The sequence below is a fragment of the Rana temporaria genome, chromosome 1 (assembly GCF_905171775.1).
Source record: "Rana temporaria chromosome 1, aRanTem1.1, whole genome shotgun sequence".
NCBI classification, from domain to species: domain Eukaryota; kingdom Metazoa; phylum Chordata; class Amphibia; order Anura; family Ranidae; genus Rana; species Rana temporaria.
In genome coordinates, this window is record NC_053489.1 from 372,989,296 (window position 1) to 373,008,724 (window position 19,429).

A 19,429-nucleotide genomic window follows, 5' to 3' on the forward strand; every position below is an offset into this window, starting at 1 on the left:
ATCTGATGACCTGTCCTTCGATCTGGTCCTTTGTACAGGCCACAATACGTGACCTTAAACGACAGGAGTGGCAGAAGGTTACCTCAAACTTAATCAGTAACCAAATTAAAGCTCTTAAAACTTTGCAAAAAAAAAACCGATATCGTGATTAAACAATCCGATAAAGGGGGCAATATTGTCCTAATGACACATCTGTTTTATCAAGACATGTGTCTATCTATACTAAACAACCATCATTGGTACTGTCGTATCCCCTCTACCTCAATTGCCTCCTTCTCTACTGAACTAAAGGCCATTTGTACCCAGGTCTATTTCAACGGCCTAATAGACAAGGACACTTTAGAGTATCTTATCCCGAAATTTCCCCGCCTCCCCACTTTTTATGCCCTCCCTAAAACACATAAAAATTTACAGAAACCTCCAGGCCGACCCATTGTCTCGGGCATGGGCTCACTCACAGACCATGCTAGTAAATTCGTGGACGCTTTCTTGATGCCTCATGTTACCAGTCTCCCGTCCTACATCAGAGACACCTCTGATCTGTTGAAACACATTGAGGGGACCCGAGTCCCTCCTGAAGCCCTGCTCGTGGCTTTGGATGTCGAGGCTTTGTACTCGAGCATCCCCCACGAGCAGGGTGTCAGGATGGCTGGTTCATTTCTATACGAGCAGGAAAATACCTCCTGGCCCCTCGTTGATTTTGTCTTACAGTTATTATTGTTTATTTTGACAAAAAAATTATTTTACCTTTAATGACGAATTATTTTTACAAACCCAAGGCGTAGCCATGGGCACCTCCTGTGCCCCAGCTTACGCAAATCTATATTTGGGTGGATGGGAATGGTTTCTTAATGCAAGTGAAATGTTCAGTACATATATGGATAAGATCTTACTTTGGTACAGGTTCATTGATGACCTCTTCATCATATGGACAGGCTCGAGAGAGTCCCTACTTAAATTTGTACAAATGCTTAATGTCAATGAATTTAATCTTGAAAAGAGACAGGACACTATGGTGGAGAGAATGTGGCTGCTCACCCCGATAAAAATGATGAAAATAATTTTCCCAAATGGGGTTATTGCGCAGCTCAAAAGGAAAGAGGTAATACCATGTAATAAAAAGGTTGTGTTTATTCACATGTTAAAAAGTGGACAAAAATTGGGTAGCATAAATGGATGGAGCATGAGTTGTATCAAGTACACAAACAGCGTTTACATAAATGTATAACAAGCAGTACACAAACAATGTTTATACAGTCAAAAATGTGCATTGTAGTAAAAACAATCTAACGAACGTTTCGACCTTTGAAGGTCTTCTTCAGAGAGTTTGTGTGGCTGGAAAGGAACATATAGTGGTAAGACATCTCATGATCATAGTTTAGGTAATAAGATACATTGTTGGTTTTACAAAAAGCCCTTTGGCTAGAGGAGCAGTGTGCAAAAGGATGTAATGAAAGCAAAAAGTCAAAAAATTAAGCAAATTCGTGTGCAACATTGCAAACAAAAGTATCTTAAATACATTTTTTAATTTTTAGTTTTTAATTATTAATTCCTTTACCTTGATGATGTGTCTCAATGATGTGCTGCAGTCCAAACGGCAGCATCAGGCGGTCTAATAAGGATAGCTTCCATCCCAGGCAGAAAAGACAGCTGTCCACATACTGTGAAACACCCCGCTCAACACCACAAGAGGTCACCCCCCAAAAATTATGGGGCCAAGATGGAATGACCATATAGAAACCAGGAGGGGTAGGGGAACGTCGGTGGAACGAGGAGGTTTAATAAAGAAGCCTGTAAACAGAATAGTAAAATTGATATTCTGGATGTCTACATACATATGTAGTGGCACGAGTTATTAAAAAGTTATTGGGGCTCTGAGGTGAGAAGTGACGGTGAATGTAGATAACCGTCACAGGCTATAATGAAAAGAAGTGCTCAAGAGTACTAAGATAAGACAATAATCTCTAGAATACGGAAACAAAGGTCTCCCCAAGGACAAAAGGAGAATGAAGAAAAACATAAAAGGGAAAGGGAAAAAGAAAAAAGAGGGTGAGAGGGAAGAAAAAAATGAGGAGTGAAGGAAATGGGGGTGATGGGAGTAGATTGAAGTGAAGTGAGGGGAGAAGTGAGAGGTAGTGAAAAGGAATGAAAAAACAGTGGAGATGACGGTGAGTAATTGAAGTGAATGACCTAGGGAGGCACAAATAAACATGCATCAGCCGCAAGAATGCGGAAGTGAGAATTAGCTGATAGGAAAACACAAATGTAAAACAAAGAGACCCCCCATTCTCCTCTTTCCCCAGTCCATTTCCCCACACCGTTGCCTACTTTTCACTTCTTGTTTCTGTACCTTCACCCCTCACTTTTTCATTTTCCCTCCTTGTCCTTCTCATTTTCCTTTCTCCCGTCTCTTTGTTTTACATTTGTGTTTTCCTATCAGCTAATTCTCACTTCCGCATTCTTGCGGCTGATGCATGTTTATTATTTTTTTTTTCCGTTGCGCTATAGCAATTCCCCACATGATGGCGACTTTTTTTTTTTGGGACCCTGACCCACCAGAGTGGGTGTGGAACGTTGTGCTTGATTAGGCAGAGGGGCGGATCGACCGCAGCCCCCTCAGGTGGTACTCGTTCTTTCCCCCCCCTCCCCTCTCCACAGGTGGTACTTGTTTCTTCATTCCCTACAATTAGGCTAGATGCACTCTATTTATTCTAGCCTTACCTGCTGGTTTGGAAGGATCTTGCTTGGTACTTCCAACTACTAGCATATTGGTGGCCTCTATGCTATAGGTGAGTTTTATTTTTTACATCCTTTTTCTGGCCAAACTTTTTGGCTTCTCTGGTTTCATTCCAAAAATTACCCTTTTTACTCTTATATTTTAGAAGGAATCACCTTGTCTGCTTGCTGCTGCTATTTATATCCCAGCAGCTTTTGTATCTGACACCAGTGATCTCTGCTCAGGAAGTCTTTTAGTTTCTTTTAATTCCCAACTGAATCTCTACAATTCAAAGGTACAGCTCTCCCCCCCCCCCCCCCCCCACTCACCCTTATTCTTGATGCGTTTTTATCATCAGGTGTTTGCCATTCACTGTTTTATTTTGCCCAGCTGCCCTCACTTCAATATATCCTGCATTTTCCGTTCCCCATGTGTCTTCACTTGTCTCCATTCCCATCCTTTTTGCTTTAGTTTATATAATTCTTTTTCTGCACTATCACCCCCCATTCTCCTCTTTCCCCAGTCCATTTCCCCACACCGTTGCCTACTTTTCACTTCTTGTTTCTGTACCTTCACCCCTCACTTTTTAATTTTCCCTCCTTGTCCTTCTCATTTTCCTTTCTCCCGTCTCTTTGTTTTACATTTGTGTTTTCCTATCAGCTAATTCTCACTTCCGCATTCTTGCGGCTGATACATGTTTATTTGTGCCTCCCTAGGTCATTCACTTCAATTACTCACCGTCATCTCCACTGTTTTTTCATTCCTTTTCACTACCTCTCACTTCTCCCCTCACTTCACTTCAATCTACTCCCATCACCCCCATTTCCTTCACTCCTCATTTTTTTCTTCCCTCTCACCCTCTTTTTTCTTTTTCCCTTTCCCTTTTATGTTTTTCTTCATTCTCCTTTTGTCCTTGGGGAGACCTTTGTTTCCGTATTCTAGAGATTATTATCTTATCTTAGTACTCTTGAGCACTTCTTTTCATTATAGCCTGTGACGGTTATCTACATTCACCGTCACTTCTCACCTCAGAGCCCCAATAACTTTTTAATAACTCGTGCCACTACATATGTATGTAGACATCCAGAATATCAATTTTACTATTCTGTTTACAGGCTTCTTTATTAAACCTCCTCGTTCCACCGACGTTCCCCTACCCCTCCTGGTTTCTATATGGTCATTCCATCTTGGCCCCATAATTTTTGGGGGTGACCTCTTGTGGTGTTGAGCGGGGTGTTTCACAGTATGTGGACAGCTGTCTTTTCTGCCTGGGATGAAAGCTATCCTTATTAGACCGCCTGATGCTGCCGTTTGGACTGCAGCACATCATTGAGACACATCATCAAGGTAAAGGAATTAATAATTAAAAACTAAAAATTAAAAATTAAAAAATGTATTTAAGATACTTTTGTTTGCAATGTTGCACACGAATTTGCTTAATTTTTTGACTTTTTGCTTTCATTACATCCTTTTGCACACTGCTCCTCTAGCCAAAGGGCTTTTTGTAAATCCAACAATGTATCTTATTACCTAAACTATGATCATGAGATGTCTAACCACTATATGTTCCTTTCCAGCCACACAAACTCTCTGAAGAAGACCTTCAAAGGTCGAAACGTTCGTTAGATTGTTTTTACTACAATGCACATTTTTGACTGTATAAACATTGTTTGTGTACTGCTTGTTATACATTTATGTAAACGCTGTTTGTGTACTTGATACAACTCATGCTCCATCCATTTATGCTACCCAATTTTTGTCCACTTTTTAACCCCGACCGCCGCACGTACCTGTACGTACCTGTACGTCCCTGCCTAGACGTGGGTCGGGGGTCCGATCGGGACCCCCCCCGCGACTTGCGGCGGTCGGGTCCCCTCGGGGAGCGATCCGGGACGACGGCGCGGCTATTTGTTTTTAGCCGCTCCGTCGCGATCGCTCCCCGGAGCTGAAGAACGGGGAGAGCCGTGTGTAAACACGGCTTCCCCGTGCTTTACTATGGCGCTGCATCGATCGAGTGATCCCTTACATAGGGAGACTCGATCGATGACGTCATTCCTACAGCCACACCACCCTACAGTTGTAAACACACACACAGTGTACACCAAATCCTACAGCGCCACCTGTGGTTAACTCCCAAACTGCAACTGTCATTTTCACAATAAAGAATGTAATTTAAATGCATTTTTTGCTGTGAAAATGACAATGGTCCCAAAAATGTGTCAAAATTGTCCGAAGTGTCCGCCATAATGTCGCAGTCACGAAAAAAATCACTGATCGCCGCCATTAGTAGTAAAAAAAAAAAAATTAATAAAAATGCAATAAAACTATTCCCTATTTTGTAAACGCTATAAATTTTGCGCAAACCAATCGATAAACGCTTATTGCGATTTTTTTTACCAAAAATAGGTACAAGAATACATATCGCCCTAAACTGAGGAAAAAAAATGTTTTATATATGTTTTTGGGGGATATTTATTATAGCAAAAAGTAAAAAATATTGCATTTTTTTCAAAATTGTCGCTCTATTTTTGTTTATAGCGCAAAAAATAAAAACCGCCGAGGTGATCAAATACCACCAAAAGAAAGCTCTATTTGTGGGGGAAAAAGGACGCCAATTTTGTTTGGGAGCCACGTCGCACGACCGCGCAATTGTCTGTTAAAGCGACGCAGTCCCAAACTGTAAAAACACCTTGGGTCTTTAGGCAGCAATATGGTCCGGGGCTTAAGTGGTTAACATGTGAATAAACACAACCTTTTTATTACATGGTATTACCTCTTTCCTTTTGAGCTGCGCAATAACCCCATTTGGGAAAATTCTTTTCATCATGAATTTAATCTTAGGTTCACTGTTGTGTTTGATGAGAACCAGGTCCCCTTTTTGGACCTGGTTGTCATCAGGCAAACAGATGGTACACCACACACTGACCTTTACAGAAAACCCACGGCAGGAAATACTTTACTATATGCCTCCAGCGCCCATCCAAAACCACTTATCCGAAGCATTCCTTTTGCTCAGTACCTGCGCTTATGCAGGAACTCTACGTTATCTACAGATTTTAAAACACAAGCTGATGCACTACGGGAACGCCTCCTCGCTCGGGGCTATGCCCACACTAACCTTAAAAAGGCCTACAACAGGGCGTGCCTCCGACCTAGGCACTCCCTGCTGTATGACACCTCTAAAAACAAATTAAAAAGTACTCATGAATCAGTATGGTTTATAACAACTTACTCAGCTCATCACAATGAGTTGCGTAACATTCTACAAGGACACTGGCATATCCTCACTGAGGACAATACCCTGCAAAAATATGTCAAAGGACATCCTGAGATGGTGTTTCGTCGTGCCAATTCATTACGAGACCGACTAACACAGAGTCACTATGTTACTGAACGCGTGGTCAGACCAACACCCAGGGGCACTTACCAGTGTGGCAACTGTCCACGATGCCCTTGGGTTCTGGAAGGCGAACGCTTCATTCTACCCAACGGCGAGAACTTTTGCCCCCCCTTTTCTGCCAACTGTGGCACGAGAGGGGTTATTTACCTTATGACCTGTATTTGTGGAGCCTTCTATATAGGCAAGACTATTAGAGAATTCCGCCAACGTATGGGCGACCACCTATACGATTCAGATGTTGGTAAACTCACGACAGTGGGACGTCATATCGGACTTTATCACCGTTACGACCTCTCAGTTGTGCGTTTTTTTATTTTGGAAGTGATCCCCCCACATCCACGTGGGGGTGATTGGGACAAAAGTATTCTACAAAAAGAGTGCATTTGGATTGAACACCTTAACGCTATGGTATTCCCAGGGTTAAATGAAATGAACTCATATAAATCCTTTCTGCGATAATGCCTATGTGTTTTTCTTCCCCCCTCCCCCCCTCCCCTCCCTTCCTTCTTTCCCCCTCTTTGTCCTTTAGTTTTTCCTAGCTCCCGTTCGTTTCTTTCCCTTCCTTTCCCTTTTCCAATTGTTTCCCCCCTCCCCCCCATCCCTTCCCATCCCTCTTCTGATGTTATCACCATATCTCCTCATAAAGAGGTTTTCGGTAGCTTCCTGCTCTATTTGTCACCCTAATCAGGCTGATTACATTTAATCTATATGATTTTAGCTAAGCGCAATCTTCAATTTCTAATTCAGTGTTTATAAGCACTCAGCTCTCCCATTGCAATATAAGTATGATTAGGTGACGATGCTCCCCTATATGTATATATACATTGTACTGTTTACTCATTATTGTTTAAATTGCGATTATAAATGTCTCCTGTATTTGTTTATCCACAGCAGCACGTTCCCGGAGTTCAGCTGCCCTGATTGGTTGATCAGGCTCTTTGCCTGGCCCCCCCCCTTCATTCATTGGCGCATAATGTGTCGTCCCCAGCAAGGAGCACCAATCTCGGCTCCTTGTTTGCAGCTTCTGACCTGGCGCTTTGCCATTGGGTCCGAGGCTGCACGCCTGCACACCCACGTGTGTGGGTTGGTGGGACGTTGGACGGTGTCGGCGTCGCAATCAGGTGACGTCAGACGCTGCCCAGGGATTCTTACATAAACAGCTGAATCAGCTGTCAATGTGAGATAGCACGGATGCTCTCCCTGGGGACATACGGCGATTTGATATTATCATGGTAAGCTGGATCAGTGCCTAACCACACTGTCCTTATCCCCTTTCTTAATGCAGCTACATTTTAAGCCTCCATTCTCAGCTTTTTCCTCTTGACTTTCTTTCAGTCAGACTAAGCGCCAGATATGGTCTTAACCCTGAAATATACTTACCATCTTTCTGGCTGAATCCATCCGCCCTCCTGTGCCCCAGTAATTTTAAGGTTTTTCACTATCCTTATGGTAAGGAGCCCCTGCGGTCTCTCAACCTTGATTTATCTTTTGCGGTGATTGGTTCCCTTCATCCTCACTTTTTCTCCTGTTTTTCTCCCCTCCCCCCCTCCCCTTCTTGTCTATCACTTCACCTTGAGCCTTCCCTATTTCTGCTCCCTCTTTCCACTCTACCACCGGAAAGCCCCCCCTCCCCCCTCCTTCTATATAATTCCTAATTTTTTGGCATATGTCCCCCTTCCCCTTCTCCTCTTGTTTCTTTTTTCCTTGTCCCCCCTTCCCCTTCTCTCTCCCTTTTTCCTTCCCATTACCTTCTCATCTACCTTTTATTTATTCCGTGTCCCCTTCAACCCCTCCCCCCCCTTCTTCCTTGTCCTTATATTTTCCTTCTTCATTTTATTTTACTTTGTTCCTCATTTTTCTCTTTTCCCTTTCCTACCCTTTTCATTCCTTCCCCTTTTTTATTCCCCTCCCCTCTCTTTCCCTCCCCACCCCCTTTCCATGGTTCCTCTTTCCTGTGGATGTTTCATCCATCCCCCCTTTTTTCCCCTTTGCCCCTTTCCCCCCCTCCCCCCTTTTCTTATCACTACTCCCTCTCCTCCCTCTCCTCTCCTTATATGTTCCTTCCCCCCCGCACATGTGTTCCCTTTATTTTCACCCTGTCTCCCCAGCCCCACTCATTATACACACATTTTCTTGTTTTCCCCTCCACTCCTTCACTTCCCATCCCACCACATCACAGGCAACCCCCCCCCCCCTACCTTGCACATTTTTTCACTTAGCACCTGGTGTCCAACCTCACCAAAATATCTTTCATATTAATCATATTATACTGATTATACCTTTCACCTTATCAGAGCCCGTTCTAACCAAAATCCCCCTCCATGCGCCAAGGAAGGCATTAACCAGGCCCTGCGCTTGATCATTGTGACCAATCTGGGTGAGTTTTTTCTCCCTTAAGTAACTTGCTGCTGTGTCTTTAACAAAATGTTTATATACCTTATTTTTTGCTTGTTCATTTACATGTCTTATGAATATCCTTTAGAACATCCCTCCTGAAGAAGCGGTATAACCGCGAAACCGGTCAAGGTCACTGGCTTCCTTTATTTGACACAGTTGGTTTTTGCTTTCTGATGTGCAATGTGGGGCCTGTCCCTAAATGCCATTTTACTGTAACTGTTTTATGTTCAATAAATATTGTTATCCTTTTATACCGTCTCCTATCAGTGCCGTGAAAGTCCCCAAAAAAAAACCCCCATCCCCCTGCTCCCTTTGACCTATGAGTTTGATGTCAATTGGTTTCAAGCAGCCAATGATATCTCTGCAACTAGGTCTCCCTGTTTTACATACTAAATTGGGATGTTGGCACATCTTACCATTTCTACAACCATTCTAAAAGAGGCTATACTCGCCCCTTTTAAATTTATATAGGAAGGTCTCACATTTATCTAAGCTAGTTTAGGGACAAATTGACGGTAAGGTCTCCTCGTTCAAGTAAAGCCTCGTACACATGATCAGTCCATCCGATGAGAACGGTCTGAAGGACCGTTGTCATTGGTTAACCGATGAAGCTGACTGATGGTCAGTCACGCCTTCACACCATAGGTTAAATAACCGATCGTGTCAGAACGCGGTGACGTAAAACACAACGACGTGCTGAAAAAAAAGAAGTTTAATGCTTCCAAGCATGCGTCGACTTGATTCTGAGCATGCATGGATTTTTAACCGATGGTCGTGCCTACTAACGATCGGTTTTGTCCTATCGGTTAGGAATCCATAGGTTAAATTTAAAGCAAGTTGGCTTTTTTTAAACCTATGGTTAAATAACCTATGGGGCCCACACACGATCGGTTTTGACCGATGAAAACGGTCCATCAGACCGTTGTCCTCTGGTTAACCTATCGTGTGTACGAGGCCTTAAAGGCTTTGCTGCCAATTCAGAGCCCTGATGTGCCAAAATTGTGGTAGGAAAGGCCATTGTGAGCAAGCCTGCCTAATCCCAACCCTTATCTACAGTAAAGAGTTATAGGAGTTTTGGAGCGGGATGCGCAATTTGATGGGTCACATATACATGCATATATTCTGGTAATGGTTTGATTTATGTTATGGTATAGTCAGGGGCGGACTGACAACTCATGGGGCCCCCGGGCAATAGAAGATTATGGGGCCCCTGGGCTTACAGATGGCCACCACGCCAGGGGGCAGTGCAGCTAAAATCTCGGGATTTTCACATCAAAAGCATGTCGTTTTTGGACATATCAGGGACAGATCTAAAAAAAAACAAGATTTTGACATACTGTCCCTGGTTTTACTGAGCCTGGCAATCCTGATGGGGCCCCCTAGTGGCATGGGGCCCTCGGGCAGTGCCCGAGTGACTGAATGGTCAGTCCGCCCCTGGGTATAGTGTGACATATGTGTATTTTAGGTTAGTAATATGGGTGAGTATGGCTTACCCATGTGTCTGAAGAATGGTTATATGCACCCTTTAAGCGCAAAGCTGCATATGTTGTAAGGCAACATGGTTTAAAGTGGTTGTAAACCAAACCACACAACTTGCACCTACAGGTAAGCCTAGATTAAGGCTTACCTGTAGGTTCAAGAAATATCTCCTTAACCTACACGGTTAAGGAGATATTTTCACAAAAACAGGCACCGATGTCTATACTGTAGTGCATGCACGCCATAGACAAGGGCGCAGGCGCACTGAGTGTGCCATTTTTGTGAATGGGACAATCCAGGGTTAATGCCATACTTCGGCGCATGCGCTGGGATCTGCCGGTCCGGTGCGCATGCGTCGGAGTGACGTCATCGCCGCTCTGGCCAATCACAGCGCCGGAGCGGCGATAACAGGAAGAAGCTCCGAGGGGACATGGTGGCGGTGGTGGAGGGGAACAAGCAACACTTTGTGGGCTTCAATTTAAAGGGGTTGTAAAAGTGCGTTTTTTATTTTGACCACCAGGCACGTAAACCCACTTAATAACCAGACCAATTTTCAGCTTTCTGTGATCTCACAATTTGAATGACAATTACTCAGTCATACAACATTGTACCCAAATTAAATTTTTGTCCTTTTTTTCACACAAATAGAGCTTTCTTTTGGTGGTATTTAATCACCGTTGTTTTTTTTATTTTTTGCGCTATAAGAGAAAAAAGACTAAAAATTCTGTAAAAAAATGAATTTTTCTTTGTTTCTGTTATAAAATTGAGCAAATTTAGTATTTTTTCTTCATTCTTTTGCATAATGTGAAAGATGAAGTTACGCCGAGTAAATAGATACCCAACATGTCACCCTTCAAAATTGCACACGCTCGTGGAATGGCACCAAACTTTGCTACTTAAAAATCCCCATAGGTGACGTTGCAGGGGTATTGTGGGGTATTGCAGTGTATTGTGGGGTATTGCAGAGTATTGTGGGGTATTGAAGAGTAGTGTGGGGTATTGCAGAGTACTGTGGGGTATTGCAGAGTATTGTGGTGTATCGCAGAGTATTGCACAGTAGAGTAGTATTAGTTTGGGGCAGGGATGGATGGCTGGCTGGATCTGTGACTGCATTTGTCACAGATCCAGCCCACAGCACTCGTGCTGCATCTGCTCTCTCCCCTCTCCTCTCACACTGTACCGTTCGGTACAGAGAGGGGAGGGAGGAACCGGCGTCATCACATGACGCCGGTTTGTTTACAAGTGATCGCTCCGTCATTGGACGGAGCGATCACGTGGTAAACCGCCGCTATCAGCGGCGATTTACCGTGATCCGTGATGCGCCGGGTCCGGAGGACCCGCTGGTCACGGATATTCTCGTGTGCGCGCCCCATGGGGCGCGCAGGAGGGCGATTCTGTGAGGACGTCCATGGACGTCCTCCCAGAGTTAAGCGACCGCCTTGTAGACGTATATAGGGTGGTGAGCAAGCGGTTAAGCTAGTGCATTGTTGGTTCACTTACCTTTTCCTTAAATTTCCCTTCTAAATGTTTTTTTTCTTTGTCTGAATTTTTCACTTCCTGTTTCTCCTCGGTAAGCGGTAAGTTAGTGGTGGATAGTCAGCCAGAACAGCTTACTGAGGAGGAACAGGAAGTGAGAAATTTTGACAAAGAAAAAAAACATTTAGAAGGGAAATCGAAGGAAAAGGTAAGTGAACCAACAATGCACTAGCTTAAAGGAACCTATTTAGAAAATAAAAAACGAACCTTTACAACCCCTTGGGTAAGTGCCACATAATGAGCTAGTATGCTATGCATACTAGCTCATTATGCCTTTCTTTTGCAGGTGTTTTTTTTATTGATTTTAGAGGATTTACTTCCTCTTTAATATCGTATTTCTGAAGTTTAATTTCCTGGTTGATATAGCCAAGTGGAAAAGGTTTAGGTTGCAAGTTGACCCAATTAACAAGGAATCATGAATGGGAATTCATCACAGGAGGAGGCATAGTAATAGAGGTAGACCCCCTGAAGAGATGCTAATTCAAATGCCCTGTTACAGAGGATCAGGGCTTGCCATCACTGAAGATGACCTGGGTCACATAGCGATGATCCAGGGATGAATACTGCCCCAGCCCCTAGAGGCCAATACAGCAGGAAAGACAGAAATATAATATATTAAATGGACTGCCTCATGGCAATATCTCATTGGACAGGGGGTGTGGTTACGAGTGGGTCTGAATGCAGTGTAAAAGTGCACAAAGAAGGGAAATCAAACTCTTTTGGCTCTCTCTTGCTTCTCTGAGCCTCATGGCTCTCTCTTACCATTTTGAGCCCAGCTGACGAGACAATACCTAGAGGACAGCCTTGCGATAAGTATCTTTGATGTTCTTTTGTTATATGCTCTATAATATTTTCTGTTGGTGTTTTCATGTTAGCATTTTCCTATTTTCTTGGGAAATAAATAAGACGTTGTTTTACTAAGCAGTGTGTTTGTAACCTTATATTATTGTGCTATCAACAGTAACATTATGAGAGTTTTAATAGACTAGCTAACTATAGGAATAGACAAAATAATACATATATGGAATAAAGTGAGTAGGATGACTCGGTGTAACGTCTCACGAACAATTTTGCACTAAATACAATTGTGCTTCTTTCCCAGTTAACTCTCATCCGTTACTTCCTTCCCAAACCTTCTTCCTGAAGAGTCTCTCACTTGAAGTTCTACTATAGTTACTTCCTTCTTTCTAATTAGCCTGTGACTTCCTGTTAAGTTGGTGGGCGGCCTATTTAAGCTCCTAGCACTAACCAGGAAGTGTTCCTTTATTTTGGCTGACACAACGCCTCTGTCGGTTGGGTATCCAGACGCACCTGCTTTGAACTTCAGCTTCCTGACCTGGACCAGGAGTCTTCACTGCCTGCTTCACCAGCCTTACCCGTCTGGACCCTTGGAGCCTGACCTTATGCCTGCATCATTCACTTCAGTATCGCAAGTACCCTGATGTTGTTATGCATTGCTATCCTATGAACTGCCCTGCCTGCTAATTATGTATGCTAACTATACCAGGAATTGCTGCAGCCATAGTCTTTCTATGTTTGGTACTTCTAATAAGTATCCTGCCATGATTTCTACATTCTAAGTCACCAATTGTAAACGGAAGTCTTGCATGCCTATGTTCCTCCTTCTCAAATGTTATTTTGTGCACATATAATACCTATTACTTTGAGGACTTTGCCGTTAAGGTTATTTACATGCCACGCATGCTCGGCTACTTCCGCATTTAACTAGTATCAGTTCTACCTGGACTTTGAGTTTTCACTGGCGCCTATGAAGGAATATGCGCCATGTTTCTTGACTGAGACTGTGATGGTAGGATTCCAAACTCTCTGCACACAAGAGAGTGAAACCTGGGTCCGAAACTGAGTAGTCTCCGCAGTTGAGATCCTAACTCTCAAATAATATCCGGCTTAACGTTACACTCGGGAGGAGGGAGGGGGAGCTGCTTTTTTGCCCCCGCAAAGTGCCGCCCTAGGCCTGTGCCTTGTCAAGCTAGGCCAAAATACAGCACTGGCTGGAACTCTTAATTTTTAACATATTTGCAAATGATCTACGGTCTGGGATTAAAAGTACCATTACCGTCTTGCAGATGACACCAAGCTATGCAGTGAAATAACATCCTTGAAGGGTGTCTCCAACTTAGAAGCCAATCTCAATGCACTGCTTAGCTGGGCAACTATGTGGCAAATGAGGTTCCATTTTGGTAAATGTAAAGTTATGCAATTGAAGGCTAAAAATATGCATGCATGTATCATATATACAAGGGGAAGTACAATTGTGAGAATTCTTCTTGAATGCTTCTTGTACAGAGGTCAGAGAAAATGGCTGGCTAGAATAGCTTCACTTATAGCAGCTCCCATTCGCTTAAGGCAAACAGGCCAGGATACTTGGTTGTCCCTAGGACTTATTGCACAATACTATATTCTCTGGACAGAGAGCACTAGAGGCTAAGCAAATGGCAGTGGCGTCACTAGGGTTGGTGCCACCTGGTGCGGCAAAACATGGTGTCATCCCCCTCCTGTCTATTCTGCCCAGTGCCCTGCAGGCAGCGCACGGTTTTCGAGGCGCCCCCCCAAGTGGTCCCTGTAAATTAAAGTATAGGGTGGTTTTGGGGCGATAAAGGGCAGGCTGGGGTGGTATAGAGCAGGCTTGGTTGGTATAGAGCAGGTTTGCGGTGGCATAGAGCAGGCTGAGGTGGCATAGGGTAGGTTGCAGTGGTATGGAGCCAGGTTAGGACTCTATGTAGTGACATGTGCAGCAACTTACAGCATGCCTGGAGATGTAGACACTCTGGCTGCTGTGTCCTCGTTTCCTTCTTCTTCAGCTGTAGGATCAGTCAGAGTGAACGAGCCTGTGGGAGGAGTGGAGGAGGCAGCCACACCCCTAGCTCCGCCCACCAACTCCGGCTGCCTCCAGACATTGGAGATCCGAGGGACAGCTTAAGACGGGGGAGTATTACAGGCAGCCTCCCCCACATGGCTTGGTGCCCTGCTCACACCGCTCCGCTGCAGCTCTGCAAGCAGAAGTACAATGTGTAGCGGTGGGTGGCGGGCAGCCCCGGTGTCACCCCTCTGGCGGGTGTCACCCAGTGCGGCCCGCCTCCCCGCACCCCCATAGTAACGCCTCTGGCAAATGGTAAATGTAAAAGGGGTCCTGTGGTACAGGGAGATACAGATTTCCACAGAGGTTACAGAAACTGGTATATCAAATTGCCTGTTTACTGACCAGAGACATGGTCAGCAAACAGGCAAGTTGTCAGTCGAGGCAACAGATAGAGACGTGATGAATAAAAAGGCAAGAAATCAAGCCAGGCAGCGAAGGTGGTCAATAATAGTTACAGGTTGGTTCAGACAGAAAGCGTGCAGTCAAATACCAGTCAAATGTCAGTTAGAGCACGCGGACCAGATACAGGCTAAAATAACTATGAAAGAAGCAGTATTAAAGTGCAAATTAAATCATAAAGTGCATAACTAAACTTGATGAATTATACCCATATGATGCGATTGTGATTGGTCGTAGTATTGTATGCATATCTTTGGTAGCTGCTGTGATTAAGGTATCCCAATTAAGATAGTACGTACTGTAGTGCAGATGTTTATGTTGATTATCACCGGTACAGGCTGAGGGACCTAGTGAGGCATATAGGAAACCCTATGACGAGCCCTGGTCATAGAGCTTATGAGCTTTAAATCAGGCACTAACTGAAAACAGGACCAATTCAAGGTGAAAAAGGAAGGAGTACACTGCAGCACTGCCTGGCAACAGGAGCCCGGATTCAGGTAGAGCGGCGTATATTTGTGCGGGTGTAGTGCATCTCATATACGATATGCCGACTTAACATTGAGAGGCAAGAACAGTATTCACAAAGCACTCGCTCCCAACGTTGCGCCGGCGTAACATAAATTGTTCGGCGTAAGCCCGCCTAATTCAAAGTAGGAAGGAAGTGGGCGTGATCCATTTAAATGAAGCTTGACCCCATGCAAATGATGGGCCGAACGAACGGCGCATTCGCGCGCGCATGCTCAGAATCACGTCGAATTTACTCCCTAAGATACGACAGCTCAATGCCTACGACGTGATTGTAACCTACGCCCAGCCCCATTCATGTACAACTTACGTAAACGACGTAAAATACGATGGCTGTTCCGTCGTCCATACCTTTGCATGGGATGCGCCTCCTTTTGCATGGGATGCGCCTCCTATAGGTGGAATAACTTTACGCCGGACGTACGCCTTACGTAAACGGCGTATACTACTGCGGGTGCAAGTACGTTTGTGAATCTGCGTATCTCGGTCATTTTCATATTCGGCGCGTAAATCAATGGAAGCGCCCCTTGTGGCCAGCGTAAATATGTGCCTAAGATACGACGGCGTAGGAAACTTACGTCGGTCGTATGAAGCCAAATTTCAGGCGTATCTTACTTGCAGAATTAGGCGCAGAGATACGACGGCGCATCCGTGCACTTACGCGGCGTATCAGTAGATACGTCGGCGTAAGTGCTTTAAGAATCCGGGCCAGGATGTGGTGAGTCTGGGCTATGGTGGATCCTGAGATATGACCGTGTCACTCAGGAAAACAGGACACTGAGCGTTGGGCCTCTTGAGTCAGTGGGCTGGATTATGCCTGTGATCACCACATAGACACAATACGTTGTACTACTACTCTAAAACTGAAAAGCTGTCTGGTATTGACACAGTGTTCAAAGGTCTGGAAAGCATCATAATGCAGAGCCCAGTGTTGAAGGACAAATTCCACTATACACTATATTATCAAAAGAATTGGGACACCTGCCTTTACACACACATGAACTTTAAAGGCATCTCATGCCGCGTACACATGATAATTTTGTGATAATGACATTTTAAAAAATGTCAGTTAAAATGATCATGTGTGGGCTTCACATCATTTTTCAGGTTCTGAAAAACGACCAAAAAAAATTTAGCTGCATTTTTTAACAACGTTTTAAACGATGTCGTCTTTCGGGTTGTAAAAAAATTATCGTGTGTGGGCTAAAACGACGTTAAAAACCTGCGCATGCTCAGAAGCAAGTTATGAGATGGGAGCGCTCGTTCTGGTAAAACTACCATTCGTAATGGAGTAAGCACATTCATTACGCTGTTACAGACAGAAAAGCGTGAATCGTCTTTTACTAACACTGAATCAGCTAAAGCAGCCCCAAGGGTGGCGTCATCTGCATGGAACTACCCCTTTATAGTGCCGTTGTACGTGTTGTACATCACCGCGCTTTGCTAGAGCATTTTTTTAAAACGATGGTGTGTGGGCAACGTCGTTTTAATGATGAAGTTGGAAAAACTTTGTTTTTTCTACATGCCGAAAAATTATCGTGTGTACGCGGCATCAGTCTTAGTCCATAGGGTTCAATTTTGAGTTGGCCCACCCTTTGCACCTAAAACAGCTTTAAGTCTTCTAGGAAGGTTTAGGAGTGTGTCTATGGGAATGTTTGACCATTCTTCCAGAAGTGCATTTGTGAGGTCAGGCACTGATGTGGATGAGAAGGCCTGGCTCACAGTCTCCACTCTGAATTATCCCAAAGGTGTTCTCTCGGGTTGAGGTAGGGACTCTTTGCAGGCCAGTCAAGTTCCTCCACCTTAAACTCACTCATCCATGTCTTTATGGACCTTGTTTTGTGCACTGGTAACTGCACTGTTCACACAAAGTTGGAAGCATGAAATTGTCCAAAAATTTCTTGGTATGCCGGCGCCTTAGTCTTGGTCTAGCCTTCACTGGAACTAAGGAGTCAACCCCTGAAAAAACAACCCCACACCATAATCCCCCCCTCGCACAAAGCAAGGTTCATAAAGACATGGATGAGCGAATTGGGGGTGGAGGAACTTGACTGTCCTGACCTCAACCCGATATAACACCTTTGGTATGAATTTGAGCGTAGAATGCGAGCCAGGCCTTCTCGTCCACATCTGTGTCTGACCTCACAAATGCGCTTCTGGAAGAATGGTCAAACATTCCCATCGAGACAGTCCTAAACCTTGTGGACAACCTTCCCAGAAGAGCTGAAGCTGTTATAGCTGCAAAGGGTGGGGAAACTCAATATTGAACCCTCCAGACTAAGACTGGGATGCCATTAAAGTTCATATACATGTAAAGGCAGACTTCCCAATACTTTTGGTAATATAGTGTATCTTTTCCCCATCCATGGGCTTACTCACAGAGTGAGTCGTCGAGATTAGTTCACAACAAAGGCTGTACACCAGGCGAATGGGGAGCACCAGAAGCAGAGCCCAGTGTCCAAGGGTCTGGCAGGCCCTGTAATATTTGGTCTAGCAGAGTCCAGGTACAGCCTCCAAGACAGTACCAAAAATTAGACCTTGATAGTTGCAGTGTAGTGATCAGCTCAAGAAGCTTAATAAAAATTGTAAGTAGAGGAACATCCTTTAAGTTTGTTGAATGTTGATAGGAGAGAAAAAAATAATAATCCAACCGACTAGGACACTAGCAAATCAATTGAGGCATGATGGTTAGGGGCAGGGTTATAGTGGACTTGCCTTCAACAGCTTTTTGGTTTACCATTGTCTACCCCTTGAAGACAGCTGATAGTAATCCACAAGTCTATGATATCCCTGTGTATTTTTAATATTGTGACAGTTTCAAGTGTTGCTTTAATTTGTACTGTTTCCTCCTGCTTTCAGTGAGCTGTCATCACTCAATGAAACCATATATTTCCAAATTTGTTTTCACTAAAAAAAAATAAGTGTCACTATAGGAAATCAATTGCCTGTATAATTACAAAAGCAATTATAAAGTAAAGTGCTACACGTTAAAGCTTTTTAATCACCTTTAAGTATATCTTAACAAAAACAAACCCAAAAATGTAACTTTGTCTTTGAGGTTACATACCTGCATGATCTCCTAGATTCATACAAAGATCTGGTTCTGGGAAGTCTCTCAAATTAGATGTCACATAACAAGCGTCTACGAACTGGTATTGGAATGGACTGTTCTGGTGATCTGAGTGTGCATCTTCAGATATTCCACTATCACTGGCTGCTGGTGACCAAAGGTTTGAATCCAAGGGAGAGTCAGTTGGCAACAGTAATGGAGACACAAATGCTTCATTCTCCTGTGTTGAGATCTATATAAAAAGAAATGTGATATGTAAATAAAAAAATGAATTCAATATACCAATAAAACAGTTGTTGAAATACTCACATTTGTCCCTGAGGCAGCCCAGATGGACTCAGCAGGTGAATATTCATGGCGAAGAATGCCATCCTGGCAGTCAAACAATAGATCTAGAAGTTCCAAACTCTGCATGCCACCCTGATTATATTCATTTAACTCCTGTGTTTAGAAAAAGTAGAGAGTATTTAATTGGAATGGATCAGGACAACTTGACAACATCTGGCACATGAGAAACTGACCCAAAAAAACCTTACTGTGAGCGAATGCATATTTTCTGTTTGCAGTCTTTGACTTTAATAGGAAAATCAGTTATGGTTGTATTTGGTAACCAGTAGACTGCAATCAAATTTGTTTTCTAAAAATACACAGGACTAGGGATGAGCCGAACACCCCCCGGTTCGGTTCGCATCAGAACCTTCAAACGGACCGAACGTTCGCGCAAACTTTAGAACCCCATTGAAGTCTATAGGACTCGAACGTTCGAAATCAAAAGTGCTAATATGCAAGTTAGTGTCCTAAAAAGGGTTTGGGAACCCGTGTCCTGCCCCAGGGAACATGTATCAATGCAAAAAAAGTTTTTAAAACGGCCGTTTTTTCGGGAGCAGTGATTTTAATGATGCTTAAAATGAAAAAAAAAAAATTTTTTTTTTAAATATCGTATCTGCTGGGTGTCTATAGTATGTCCCTGCACAAAATGACATTTCTATAGGAAAAAAGTAATTTAAAACTGCTTACGGCTTTTAC

At 43.7% G+C, this 19,429-nt stretch overlaps 1 protein-coding gene and 2 long non-coding RNA genes across 4 annotated transcripts in view; 1 reads left to right on the forward strand and 2 right to left on the reverse strand.

The window, feature by feature from the left end:
* Window positions 1–18,853, reverse strand: part of CREB3L3 (cAMP responsive element binding protein 3 like 3) — a 543,910-nt gene extending 525,057 nt beyond the window's left edge. The window contains exons 1-2 of the mRNA XM_040322512.1: window positions 18,713–18,853; window positions 18,401–18,635 (exon numbers count right to left, since the gene is read on the reverse strand). Of these exons, the coding sequence (XP_040178446.1) occupies window positions 18,401–18,635; window positions 18,713–18,817 (340 nt within the window). The 5' untranslated portion in view covers window positions 18,818–18,853. The remainder of the gene's footprint in view (window positions 1–18,400; window positions 18,636–18,712) is intronic.
* LOC120911072 lies at window positions 1,296–2,498 on the reverse strand. Of its 2 annotated transcripts, none has more exons than XR_005741878.1 (3): window positions 2,329–2,498; window positions 1,559–1,791; window positions 1,296–1,335 (listed from the first exon to the last, which is right to left on the reverse strand). It is a non-coding gene; the product is annotated as an uncharacterized LOC120911072 (long non-coding RNA). The 2 variants fall into 2 exon arrangements; XR_005741872.1 differs by having other exon boundaries at window positions 2,351–2,496.
* On the forward strand, window positions 2,715–4,333 carry LOC120911061. Its single transcript, XR_005741861.1, has 4 exons — window positions 2,715–2,789; window positions 2,883–3,011; window positions 3,832–4,063; window positions 4,294–4,333. It is a non-coding gene; the product is annotated as an uncharacterized LOC120911061 (long non-coding RNA).
* Window positions 18,854–19,429: the final 576 nt, after the last annotated feature.